Here is a 13,766-nt window from a genome sequence, read left to right as displayed (position 1 = left end):
AAATAGCATTCTGGGTATTTCACACATAGTATTGCACCTTTTGATATTTAGAATATTTTACCTAATATTGCACCTGTTTCTCAAATCAGTTTCAGTAAGCATATTGTACATTAAACAGACAGTGATTTATCACATTGTACATTCGAAGTGAGGTGAGGTAGTGTTGTATTATTTCACGCGTCCAGTGTTTTGTTTTGCCATCAGTCTGACTGTGGCGGGGAAGAAGCTGTTGAAAAACCTTGTTCTGTGTGTAATGATCCGGTCCGCTCTGTTGTGTCTCACTTTGTACAGTTTTTGTGTCTCAGCAGAGAGTGAGCTGGATGGTGAGTCCCAGATAATTCCCTCTGCTCTTTTTCGGCAGCATTGTACATACAGATTACATGGAAGGAAGTTTTGTCCCTGTGATCTCTCTGCAGTCTTTATGACTCTTTTCAGAGCCTTCCTCTCTGCCTGTGTGATGTTCCCATACCAGACAGTGATGCCTGCAGTGAGGATCAGTCCTCTGTAAAAAAAATAAAAAAAATCATCCCTACCTTCAATATGATGGTGATGGGGGCATCCTCTGACAGCGTGTTGTGCCTCAGGTAGACTTGGCCCTGTATAACAGTAATATTAGTTCTGCTTTTCTTTTCATGAGTGGAGCTGGACACAAAGAGCAGAGCAAACACAAGCGTGATTAGTGTCATGTTCTTGTTCTTTTGCATGTTCACCCTAAAACTGTGTGGTCTCTCTGCATACTCAGACTTCCTCCCACAGTCCAAAAACTTAATGGCTACATCTGAAACTAATAAATATATGTACAATATATAATAGTATATGCATTTCTGGATGTGTATACTAAATATTTTTCTACGTGTGTGTGTGTGTGTACACATATTTACAAATTAAATAGAGTAAACAATAAGTAGAATATTTAAAATAATAAAATAAAATATACAGAGTGATAATAAACTGGTCAAAGGTGTGAATGGTTTTCTCTGCTGATCTAGGAATCTGAGCAGAGCTCCAACACAACCCCAAACTGGACAATGAGTCAGAAATTAGATGGATCCACTAATATAAGACTAAAAGCTTAAGCTTCTGCCCCAAAGGTAAATGTAAATATAACAATACAGTCTACTTCTTGTGTATTCTTAAAAGAAAACCAATTAATATACTCTAAAGTATAAGACTAAAATATTTGCTATATTAGAAGAGTAGAGTTTACTACTCCTTTCACAGAAAAGTGCAAACCAGACTGAACCATAACAAAAGTTGGAGAACTGAGTGCAGAACTGAGGAAGGGTACAAAGGTCATTCAGTGTCAGCTCATCAAATGTCTCCCACCTGACCATGTGAGATTTTCTTGAAAAGTGACACTACAGCTAGATAAAAAGAGTTGTTCCTTTCATATTAAAGCTTTAATGTCTATAAAACAATTCACATGATTTAAACTGTTAATTTGAAATCATAATTAAACAATATCATGGACATTGTGTACGACCAGGGGTAGGCAACTCCAGGCCTCGAGTGCTGGTGTCCTGCAGGTTTTAGATGTGTCCTTGAACCAACACAGCTGATTCAAATGGCTAAATTACCTCCTCAACATGTCTTGAAGTTCTCCAGGGGGCTGGTAATGAACTAATCATTTGATTCAGGTGTGTTGACCCAGGGTGAGATCTAAAACCTGCAGGACACCGGCCCTCGAGGCCTGGCGTTGCCTACCCCTGATATAGACAGTGCTTGAAGCAGTTATGACCTTCTTGCCATATTGGCAGAATAAATGACCTTGAAGCTGTTGCACTGTCTGCACCTGTAAACTCCAGGACACGTTTACAAACAATTTTCGTTGTTATTTGCGCTGCAGCTGCAGGTTAGGGTGGAGTTACTGTGTGTGTGTTTACAAGTAGTTTTAAACCTTGTGATCCACAAAACAGCATAACAGTAAAAGAAGAAATGACTGCGTTACAGTCAATGCGGGAGCGGCGGCTTTGCTCGTGCGCGATTCATTTGCAGTTTGGACGCACGTGAACATCTCCTGCCCTGATAGCGGCTGGAGGAGGACTATCCTCCGCCTGTGAGCGCTTTGGCACGAGCGATGTGCCCACGGCAGCACCCGCTGCTTGTTGAGAGTAACAACGCTTTCACGTCAAAAGTCGTCATAAATAAGCCTCCAATAACACCAGAAAAAGCCGCCAGATTTGTCGCTAGTCGCTTTTTAGAAAAAAAAAAAAAACGACGCTAAGGGGGGGTTTGAAAACTCCCTAAATATAGCGACAAAATCGCTAAGTTGGCAACACTGTTTGGACTGTTTTCAGGGTATTTAAAAAAATTCAAAACAAAACAAAACCGTGCGTCACAATGGGTATTCTCTGAGTATGCGCAGAATTACGCACAGCTGTCATGTGATCCTGTGATCGAACAAAGGATCAAAGGCTCAAAGAGCGCTGACGTCAAATTCGCTGCCACGAAAGTCTATAAATAGCCCCTCTTCACCTTTGCAAACACAGTTTTACTTGGAACATTTTCAGAAACAGCGAGTTGTGTTTAGCAAACCAGAAACCTTTCAGAAAGGGACTATTTTAAAGTTAAATAATTAAGCACACGTATTTTTCTTTCGACACGTTGCATTAAGCTTTTAAAGAAATGTCACGAGAAATAGTCAATAATTCACAGTCTGACAGAGCGATTCCAGCGGAATCAATCGAACTATGTGGGTTAGTGGAGAGAGAAATATCGGAGCCTAGGGACCTTCAAATGAAAATACAAGAACTCCAGTTGGAGTTAAGCACCCTAAAGCGCAAAAAGAAATATTACAAAAAGAATTACTATCGCTTTAAAAATGAGCGTGAACAAATGAGTAGAGATGTGCATGACAGGAATGTCCACTTTAGGGAAAGCATGGTTGAGCTTGAAGAAGTGACTCAACAGTCAGATAACATCCAAGCTCTAATTGTTGCAGAGAATAAAAATTTGCAAGCAGAGGTTAGAACCTTTCGGATGATGCTCCATGAATTTCAGGAAAAGGAAGCATCTCTGCTTGAGCAGAACAGCAACATTGTTGCTGAGTTGTCTCAGATTGAAAGGGAGAGAAATGAACAGAAGAAAGAGAACGCACATCTCAAGGAAGCGTTAGTGAGACTTGAGCACCAAGTGGGAGAAGCTCACCACAAAATAACAAAAAAAGAAGAGATAATAGAAAAACAGAATAGAGAAATAGATCACAAGACTGAACAAATAATTGAGCTGAAAAAAGAAATATGTGTTCTTCAGCGTCGGATGAGACAGGCTCTGGATGAAAAACAGTCAAGGGTGGATTCTCTGGAGGCTAAATTGCAGGAACAGGTTAACACCGTTCAAATGATGCACCGTGACTTTCTGGAAAAGGAAGAATATCTCCTTAGACAGAACAGCAGCATTGCTGCTCAGTTGTCACTTATTGAAAGGGAGAGAGACGAACTCAAGAAAACTTTAGAGCCTCTTGAGTACCAAGAACAACAGTCACAGGTGGAATCTCTGGAGGCTCTGCAGCTGGAGAATTTTGCTCCTGAACCTGAGGAGCTTTTTTTTCCTGCCTTGGAACCACCTGTGGTCCTGACACAGGAGAATTTTGCTCCTGAACCCGAGGAGCTTTTTTTTCCTGCCTTGGAACCACCTGTGGTCCTGACACAGGAGAATTTTGCTCCTGAACCCGAGGAGCTTTTTTTTCCTGCTTTGGAACCACCTCCTGACGTGGTTCCAACACAGGAGAATCTTGGTCTTCAACCTGAGGAGCTTGATTCTCCTGTCTCAGAACCATCTCCTGACGTGGTTCCGACTAGTGGTTCATGGCGTCATGGTGCCAAACGCCTACTTAAAATAGGTTTAGGTGTTGCCGCAGTAGGCCTTATTATAGCTGCAGGTTACTGGGGCTTTTCAGTGCTTAACAGTGATTGCCTATTTAACTCTGTCTATGGCCTCGTTGAGCCATATTGCCACCTTGGTGATCGATTAGTCCCTTTTTAAAGACTAGTAATGATGGACTGCTTTTCATCCACAGTCCAGAAAACCATACGTTGTTCATATCAGACAACATAAGCAACATTTAGCTAACTTGTGCTCTCATTTTTCTTTTCTTTTGCCTCTCACCCCCCAACCAGTCGCGACAGATGGCTGCCCCTTCCTGAGCCTGGTTCTGTCAAAGGTTTCTTCCTGTTTAAAGGGAGTTTTTCCTTTCCACTGTGCCTAGTGCTTGCTCACAGGGGATCATTTGATTGTTGGGGTTTAATTTGTTAAAAAACATAACAAATTAGGTGAGGGGTTCACATAATAGAGAGCACAACAAAAACTACAAATTTTTAAAAAATTTGTTAGTTGCAAATCAAAATAAAGACAACAGTTTCTGAAAAACATCTCTTACGGCTCTGTTTATTTGCTTAAATGAATACTTGTATTTTTTTTCATAGAAGAATATACATTGTCTTAAGTATTTAATAATTTTAAATTTAGCCCTGCGCTGCATGAGATAAACTGAGATGAGATAAACACAGACGGCTGTCGAGGCCTGGCGAGGGAAAGTTCTTCTTCAACCTCCAAACTGAACCCAGTTTGTTACTCACAGCATCGCAAAATTAGACACAGCAATTTCTTAGAGTCTGGTTTAAGTCCTGAAATGACATCTCCTTACCTGTCACGATTCTGGGTCAGTTTGACCCAGTATTTTGAGTTGTTATGTTTTGGTGTGTTTTTGCATTATGGATAGTTTTCTTATTCTCTTGTGGTGCTTTTGTTGGTTATGATGATGATGATTATTAATCTATGTTTTAGTTCTTCTTGTTTAGGGATTAGTTCTTAGGTTTTGTGTTCTCATGTTTTTTGCTGGTTTAGTTCAGTGTCTAGTCTGTCTCTCTCTGTCCGTGTCTTAGTTTAGTGTGTATTGTTTCCTGTTTTATTTTGAAGGATTGTGTCTTATGTCAGTGTGTCCAGCTTCGATCCCCTGACTCGTTAGCCCCAATCTCTCCCAGCTGTGTCTCCCTCCTGTTTTCAATTCCCTGATTACTTCCTTGTGTATATTAGCCCTGTGTTTGCCCTTGCTCAGTGCTGCATCGTACCGTCGGATTATGCCTTTGTGTTTTATACTGTGTTCAGTATTTTCGTGTTCACTACCCTTGTTCAGTTCATGTTTTAATTTCTCCAGCAATAAAGCTGAGCTTTTGAGTTACAATTCTGTGTTTGAGTCCTGCATTTGGATCCTCATCTCCGCCTGCCCGCACACAGAGCCCTGTATTTAAAATCCAACTCTTACCTGAACTCTGCTGCCTTTCTGTCTCTCTCGCTGCTTTGTAACGCACCATCCCCCTTTTGACATTAGATAATGGTACATCAAACCTGCACTGCAGAGAGGTTGGCATGACAGGAAGTCGAGATGATAACGATAGACCAGCCTTCAAACTAAGACGCGTGATGTATAAAAGTCTTTCTACTGAGTAAAGGACAGTTTGAGTTTCCTGCTGGCACCATGCACTGTCTTCACAAGTTTCTTCTTTGTTTTCTACCATGTCTACAAGGCATCAGTGTGAACATCAAATATATCTGATTTATCTTACGGCTGTAAACGGCACACTAACTTTATCATCTTCTTTTTTTTTTTAATTTACCAGAGTTTTCAACAGGAATTATTCATGGAACAAAAGCTCCGGACAACTCGATACCCTACATGGGATCAGTTCAGAATAACAAGGGTCAACATGTCTGTGGAGAATTCCTCATCACTGAAGACTTTGTGCTCACTGCTGCACACTGTGACCGGTTGTGAGTTAGATTTCCTGTTCATGAAGTTCATCCAAAAACAAACTTTTTCAAACTTGTGTTTATTGATCAGATCACTCGAAGTTATTGATAAGGCAGATGTTATTTCGAGGGAAAATAAAACACAATTAAGTGCAATAGCATCAAATAAAAATGACCTTTGACTTCTGACAGCCGTTGGTTACAGCAATGCTGACATTAACCTGCTTGTGACGATTGCCTAATGAGAAATAAAGATATCAGTTTAAAATTGTTGACATTTTTAATTCCCTCTCAATGATTACTCACACAGTGACCGCACACACTGATCATCCCAAAATAAAGATTGAGAGAAAATGAAATCCATGAAGGATACCAAAACACTGAACATGCTAATGACATCATTGAAAGCAGCATCAGTTTCATGTGATGTATTTGTAGAATAATTATATTTTTAAAAGAGTTTTTACATGAAAATGTGTTTCTATTTTTTACTTCATGTTGTGTCTCCAGTTGTGTGTGAACGTTCGATTAGTTCACAGAGTACAAACAATTCAGCCTCCACGTGCTGAAATAAACCTAAAAGAAAATCAAGTGTTTCTGGTGGCGAACCTGTTGATGAGCCGACGGTGGTGGACGTGTCTGTCATCGAACCAAAGGTCTGTAAGAAACACTGGCCTGATCTTCCTGCCAGTGTTTCCTGTGCAGGTGGATATGGAACAACCAAAGGATTCTGTCAGGTATGTTTTCTGTGATTTCAGTGGAAACTTGTGTTCTGTTGACAAATGTATAAAAAAAAAGAATATAATCTGACATATTAAAATCCTCACAGGGTGAGGTAATACCAGGATGCTCTGTAGAATCCTGACCACTTTTTCATGGGAATTGATCGGCTGCTGACCGCAAGGCACTGCAGCGGGTGATATAAACAGCCCAATTATTCCACCATTTATACTGGCCTTATCTGTATTTATACATGTAAATGGTAAACGGCAAATGTACTGGTTCTTATAGAGCTACTCTTTCTACTGTTCTTTACACAACTTGTGCATTCACCCATTTGCACAAGCACATTTTTCTAGGTGCTTTCTAAGTAACATTCACACACACTCTGTGTGAATGTCGGAGATGATCTGCTCTACCACCTGAGCTACAGCCACCCCGTGTGTGTTGACAATAAACTGAAATCCTAATCCTAAAATGTGGGTCGTGTTTTGGGTCTGCCACTTGAGGATACACAGAAATAAGCCATGCTGAACAGATTTCCACATCTTTTCATCTCATCACAAATGCCTCCAAGATACCTGAAAAGCTTCTGTTTCATTTTATATGGAGAAATAAAAGCTAATATTTACAAACAGTATTTTGTTTAATGTTAAAAGAATCTGGTGGTTTGGAAGTTTAAAGTTTGAGACATTAAAGTTACACGGTTAACTACTGTAAGGAACAAAAAGACACTGTTAGAAACTCTTTCTTCAAACATATCCTTCATTTGATACATTAAATGATGCATGAATTCTACTAATTCTATTCTACTACATCAGTCATGCGTGATAAGCACTGTTGATGATTCACCAGCAGGATCGTTTTACGCTGAAATCATTTTGAAATCAGGACGGTGTGTGGCCACAAAATAAATGATTCATATCAAATGTGTTAAACCTAAAGTAAGAAGCTCATTTTGGAAATGTGAGGGGGGAGAAAGTGGAGACGTTTGACTTCAGATGTTTGGTGTAAAAACAAAGCTCTCAGGAGACTCCTCGAATACTGTAACTCTGTGAGTACAGTAATGGAGTATTTTTACTTTGTTACATCATTGATTAACATCAGTCAGCCTTTTAATATCATTTATTTAAAAAGACGTTTGTCTGTCTGTGTGCGTGATGCTCTGCGAAGCGTCCTGCATTAGAAACAATGGAAAACTATCCACATCTCTCATTTTCAGCGACTCGTTTGATTTCTGATGCAGTACGCTCATTTGGCCACACAGCGGCGCTGCTGACTTGTTAAATAGCTCAGCAGAAACATTTCAAATTATTTCATTCAGCATTCGTTTCGTGTCTCACTATGAAAAGGCCTCATGCGTGACCTCATCAGAAGCTCAAATGCCATTACAGCAGCCATAAGTGACGCCCATGTCAGGAGCGACAAGTTTCTGGTCACCTTCTGGTGTGCTGTATACAAAAGCCAGCCGGCCCTCATAGATCCAGTTAAAATTTTTAATTTTATCTTAAAATATCTGAAAAGCTGGAGCTGCTTTTATTTGAACTCATTTATCACAAAAGAGAAAACACATTAATAGAGGAAAGGGGAGGACGAGTCACAGATATCCTCGGTCCTGCTATGTTTTCTGAAGCGTCTCATTCTGTGGCTTGGAGCAACCCGTTCTCACTCCCGACACGTAAAATAATGATGATTTGTCGCGTCCCTTAACTTCTCATGCTGACGCTAAAGGTATCCTTCCACGTTTTTATGTGACGCTGTGGGTTGTCAATTCATTCCAATATGAACCCGCTCGCGCGATCAGAGACGCTTCGAGCAGAGGCTCCAGCCATCCATTTACTCCAATAATAATCCCGTCACAGCGAAACATGACGCTGTGAAGCACAATCTAACTGGAGAACCGGGGACCCTCTCCGCGAACGGGTTTTTCTCCCTAATTTAATGCTTTCTTTTAATGGACATCGTTAACATTTCTCAACAAAAACACATGAAAGTATCACTGATAATGCAACAATAAAATCGCTTCATGTTGTGGCCATCACACAGTGTTTTCCAAACTGATTCACGAGCTGAAAGTGCTCAGATTTAACGTACATAATCCTTTGTTAGGTTTATTATTTTCATTTCACACGTAAAACACATTTATAGATTCATCCACCACTCCTGTTAGTTTTGGATGTGCTCGGCTCCAACCAATCAGATGCAACCTGTGTAAGCAAAGGATGATGGGAGAATGGAGAGACCCATTTATAAGAATAAGAAAATGAGGCGGAACTGATTGATTCTAATGCAGGTATGTAAAAAATACATATTTAAAGTAATAGGGCAGCACGGTGGTTAGCACTGTTGCCGCACAGCAAGAAGGTCCTGAGTTCAATTCCACCATCAGGCTGGGGTCTTTCTGTGTGGAGTTTGCAAGTTCTCCCCGTGTTTGCGTGGGTTCCCTCTGGGTACTCCGGCTTCCTCCCACCGTCCAAAGACATGCAGCTTGTGGGGATAGGTTAATTGGATAATCCAAATTGCCACTAGGTGTGAATGTGAGTGTGAATGGTTGTCTGTCCCTATGTGTTAGCCCTGCGACAGACTGGCGACCTGTCCAGGGTGTATCCCGCCTTTCGCCCTATGTCAGCTGGGATAGGCTCCAGCGCCCCCCGCGACCCTGAAAAGGATAAGCGGAAGCGAATGGATGGGTGGATGGATGGATGGATCTTGATGTGTGTTTCAAAGTTTGTTTTTCATAAAAGCTTCAAACAAACAGAGGTGACTGATCTCGAAACGGTTTAATGCATTTAAAAATGACTACAGCTACCGTCAGCATGCTTGCTAGGTAACGACTACACGTGGCTACTGCAGCATTAGCCATTTAATCCAACGATGATGGATTAAATCTATTACAAACGTTAAAGGACTTGTGTGCTGCAAAATACCCTCACATGGTGCGTAAAGCAGTTTTTGCGTTAGAGTTCTGCTAGCTTTTTATAAACTGATGATGCTAACGTTAATTGCTAACGTTAACTGGAGCGCCAAGACTGAAAATCATTTGAGTTGCGTTAGTTATGCGTTTATGTCACAGAGTTCTGCAAAAATCTCTTTCCTCTTTAGCTTGAAAATGAGCGATTCAGAGGATCCCGAGCTGGAGGAAGAGCTTCAGGCTGCTGACGAACTCCTTCAAGATATGCAGGTAATATTTTTAGTGGAAACAGTTGTTAAAGAGGGAACACGCTTGTCTAATATTTTGTACGGAGTAAACGTTATATTATTTGAAAATTTTTTTTATATATGTGTATATATAAGTTTGTCAAATTAAGTTGGTTAACTTAAGATGTTTGATAATCTTTGCTTTATGGACTGTATTTTAGGTGTTCCCTTTTTTCCTTGTTAATTGCGTAGAATGATGCACAGAGTGAACCTCAGCCAAGACCAGTGCGCTGGAAAACACGTGACAGACAGACAGGGAGATTTTATTCCTCAAAGACCATCAACCAGTCGATGTACTAGTTGCATGCCACGTGGTCAGTGTTCACACAACCAATGATTTTATCTCACAACTTGTTTTCACCAAAGAATTTCAGTAAGTAAATATTCTTCAATCTCTTTTTTTCCTCCCAGTGTCCAGAGAGCAGCATCAATGTCCACGTGAAGAACCTAGTTATGTTGCCAGTGTCAACCCAACAAAAGGTACTTTACCTTCTTGTATATGTTGTGATTTCTGTTTACTTTTATATTTGTTGTTATAGTTGAGTTAGGCAGGGCTTTTGTGCAGTCCTAAGAAACATACTGCCTAGAGTGTTTTTCACTTTGTGGAAGAGTTTCTTCCTTTATTTTTTTTCTGTTAGTGTATGGAACTGAGGTGCTTCGTCAGGAGCTCCTTCAGTTGTTGGAGGATGGAGAAGAGGACGCAGCCATGACTTGTGAGACGTCGTCTGAGTCAGCTGCTACTCACTGGGCGATCAGAAATATGGTGTCCTCGCAAAAGTGGAAAGAGGCCAGGCCTTGTCTTATAGATAATATGTTAGCTACTCTGGATCCACAGTCACACCGTGTGTGTCAGTGTGGCAAACAAGTAGTTGTGAGGTGTCTGGACTGCCTGCCTCTCCCATTCCTTTGTGCTGACTGTGATATTGCAGTTCACACACGCTTTGTCCTGCACAACAGAGAGGCAGTAACAGGAGGGTTTTTGCAGCCTTCATCACAGTTTAGGTACGGTTTTTAAGTCTTATGCATTTCTTGCTATGTACTATGAGTGGGTGCTGTTATTGTATATTTGTTGTGTATCAGTTAATTTCCAATTCCTTTTTATATATATATATTGTGTGTTTTAATGTTAGTTCGGCTGTTGCCTGTGCAAAGGCCAGAACATGTGTGTGACTGCCCAGCAGGTAACGTTGAGGTTTCACGCGGCGCAATTGTGGCTCTTGTAACCATAAATGGTAAGTTGCCCTTTTGTCACACACTACATACACAATAGATGTGTTTGGAGGTTTTATTGCAAATTGTGCATTGCTATCTTGGTTTGAATTACCCTCGGCCCGCAGTATATGTGGGCACCTGTCAAAGGTCATTTGGATTTACCAGACCGATTTGAAAACAACATGAAAAAAATGAATGCTTTGAGCCATGACTGAATTTATCCTGATCCTTTCTAAAGGCCGTTATAACCTTGCACTGCCAGTGGTGAGCTGCACCAGCTGTGGCCTAATGTGGTCCCCCTCAGTTAAGGACATCCTGGGTAGTGGATATTGGCCTGGCACCTTAAATTTCTGCACCCTGTTTTCAATGGATGTCTTTCAGTCTTTCTATGACATTAAGAAGGCTGCACCAGGGATGTCACTTAAGGCATTTGTCAAAGTGCTGGATGAACGAACAGCCATTTTGGAAGGGTGAGTTTCTAAATTTGCCAAGTTTAAGGAAATTGTGTAAATCAATGTTTATGATGACTGTCCTTGAATATTCTGTTGTATGTCCTCTATGTAAAAGACTGGCCGAATATCAGCTGATGCCTTCAGTAAAAGTTTCTTGGAGTGGAGTGCTGTAAAGTTTGAGGTGGACAGGATGTGCAAGGAGCCATGCTTTAGCTGCCCTGCCTGCACTCCAGACATGCTTGCCGTCTCAGTTGATGGAAACCGCAAGCTTTATCGCTTTCAGTCTAATGCAAGGTACGTTATGCATTGTGTACATAAGTCAAATATGGATTTGTAGAAAGGTGTGTGTGTGTGTGTGTGTGTGTGTATATGTATACATATATGGATGGGTGGATATTTATTTTATTTTTCTCTTAGTGTTGTCGTAATACTATTTACTTTATCTTAATGTGTACTTAATTTTGTCACCATGTGTATTTATTTTGATTTTTATTTTGTGTTGTCAGTGCTGTCCTGGGGAGATATGAGGTCTCGTGTAACTTAAGGCTAATTCAGCTAATTGTTATGCATTTGTTTTAAAAAGTTTGTCCCTAATAGGGCTTAATCATGCCGAGTCTTTTATGTTAAAATCTTTGGGTGTATAGGTCCCAGGGAAAGGGTTGTGCGGATCTTCATCTTGGACTGCAGCAAAGGAGTCGTCCAAAAAGTCCACTGGGAAGTTGGATGAAGAGGGCGTGGAAATAGCTGTTTGTCACCACGGAGTCCTCTTAGCTGCATTGAACATGTTTCGAGGGGAGATCTTTGCTTACCCTCTTTTTCTCCAGAGGAAGTTGGCAGCTAGCTTCCCAGGACATATTACGTTCCTTTGCTCCGATGTGGCCTGTAAATATTTCCCCCTATTTAACCAAGGTGGCTCAGCAGTGCCCTGAGCTGAGGAACCTCTTGTCAATGCGTCCTTTTCTCTCCGTCATGCATGCAAAGGCTCACACTTGGAAATGCGAGGTATACTGCAGCCTCGATACGCGCTTCGCGGAAACGCCCCCTCCATTACTCGACACACGCTCCGAAGCCTCGATACAGAACGACCCATCACTACATGCCCGGGTGTGGCAGCGTGTGTGGAGTTTTGGAGCGAGTGTGCGGAGGAGCTGTGGCGGTGACTGTGTGGAAGAGGAAGCGTGTGTGTGGATTTCCCCCCTCCTTCTCTCCTTGGAGCGCTGGACCCCCCTCCCAACTCACTGTACATATATATAGCACTGAGGTGATCCCTGTTGTAAATAAATCTCCTTTTGTTCTCTGAGAAAGAACTGTCTGCGCGTGAGTCCATTCAGTAGCCATGACAGATCTGTTTCTTGTGTGGTAAGCTTCCTGCTTTTATGATCCTTTTGGTGAGCAGCAGGTCACACAAACATGAGAATGAGAATAAGTTTCTAAATTAGCTGTGGAAGCACACAGCAAAATCTCCAGTGTTAAATTAACACTATAGAGTGTCTATATATGGGTCCACACCTCTGAGTGTTAAATACAACACTGTTGAGTGTTAAATTACAGTTTTTTTATAGCCGCTAGGACAAATTTCTCAATACTTACGTCACTTTTGCAAAACTCCTCACACAGTGAGCACAACAGAAGTCTATGTGGGCTAAACTGAGGATCAGTTATCATTGTTTTGGCACAAAATGCATTCAATGACTACATCTCTCAAATTTCATGAATTATTTTCTCACTCAGACACAACTGCCAAAAATCTTTGTACGTACAGGACATTTTGCATGTACTTACATACTATTTTCAAAACTTAAACTTATGGTCAAAACAATAACATAATGCAAAACTGAATAAGACAGCAAAATTCAACAGCAATATTTTATTGAAACATATTTTAAATCTAAAAGTGCAGTTTAACCAGCAACAGCTGATTCTCATTGTAGATGAACATCTACACAGGTGTTACGCCTTCAATTTCATTACAAAAGGAGACAACTGCTGAATAGGTTTGTTTTGTGATGTAAACATGGACCCAGCCAGAAATGGAGAAGTGGCTGAAAGAGGAAGAAGAGTGGCTGGGAGGGGGCGAGGTATGCGTGGTGGAAGAAGAATAAGAGGAAGATCAAGAGCTGTAGTCTCAGATAAGATCAGAGCTACTGTAATTGATCATGTAGTAAATCATGGTCACTCAATGAGAGAGGCTGGTCAGAGAGTGCAGCCAAATCTGCAACGCTCTACAGTGGCATCTATTGTTAGAGTTTTCCGGCAAACCAACAGGTAACTTGTATTCTGCAGGGGCATTTGCACATTTCAGAAGTAAATAAGCTTTTGTGTAATTTTTGTTGCATTTCTGCTTAGGACTCAACAGTTACCTCACATAGGAGGGAGAGGACGGATGTTCACTGATGTGCAGGAAACTGCCATTGTTGATATGGTCATCAGAAACAA

The 13,766-nt window shown here is 41.1% G+C and overlaps 2 protein-coding genes and 2 long non-coding RNA genes across 5 annotated transcripts; all 4 read left to right on the top strand.

Moving 5' to 3' along the window:
• The first annotated feature begins 1,992 nt into the window (after positions 1-1,992).
• On the top strand, positions 1,993-4,368 carry LOC146569508 (uncharacterized). The gene has a single exon (XM_085281852.1). The coding sequence runs from the start codon at positions 2,626-2,628 to the stop codon at positions 3,982-3,984; it is 1,359 nt and encodes a 452-aa protein (XP_085137978.1). The 5' UTR covers positions 1,993-2,625; the 3' UTR covers positions 3,985-4,368.
• Positions 4,369-5,584: 1,216 nt separating this feature from the next.
• On the top strand, positions 5,585-6,622 carry LOC146569507 (granzyme B-like; the record flags this gene model as incomplete). Its single annotated transcript, XM_085281367.1, has 2 exons — positions 5,585-5,769; positions 6,332-6,622. Coding segments are annotated over 2 exons (354 nt in total), but the record flags the coding sequence as incomplete, so codon positions are not given.
• A 2,679-nt stretch (positions 6,623-9,301) lies between these two features.
• LOC146569506 (uncharacterized) lies at positions 9,302-10,881 on the top strand. 2 transcript variants are annotated; one of them, XR_014893332.1, is made up of 6 exons: positions 9,302-9,404; positions 9,571-9,649; positions 9,859-9,980; positions 10,078-10,146; positions 10,305-10,668; positions 10,797-10,881. It is a non-coding gene; the product is annotated as an uncharacterized LOC146569506 (long non-coding RNA). The 2 variants fall into 2 exon arrangements; XR_014893331.1 differs by having other exon boundaries at positions 10,078-10,668.
• Positions 10,882-10,914: 33 nt separating this feature from the next.
• LOC146569505 (uncharacterized) lies at positions 10,915-12,595 on the top strand. Its single transcript, XR_014893333.1, has 3 exons — positions 10,915-11,348; positions 11,446-11,624; positions 11,975-12,595. It is a non-coding gene; the product is annotated as an uncharacterized LOC146569505 (long non-coding RNA).
• Positions 12,596-13,766: the final 1,171 nt, after the last annotated feature.

The sequence above is a fragment of the Mchenga conophoros genome, linkage group LG7, assembly GCF_057382185.1.
Source record: "Mchenga conophoros isolate Kocher_MC1m ecotype Shallow Benthic linkage group LG7, M_conophoros_male_GT1.1, whole genome shotgun sequence".
Taxonomy (NCBI): domain Eukaryota; kingdom Metazoa; phylum Chordata; class Actinopteri; order Cichliformes; family Cichlidae; genus Mchenga; species Mchenga conophoros.
The sequence above is the reverse complement of the archived record's forward strand: the minus strand, read 5'-3'. Positions and strand labels throughout refer to the sequence as shown.

Bases quoted from the DNA above. Each gene is read 5' to 3' on its own strand.
- LOC146569508 (XM_085281852.1), top strand. From the start codon at position 2,626: ATGTCACGAGAAATAGTCAATAATTCACAGTCTGACAGAGCGATTCCA.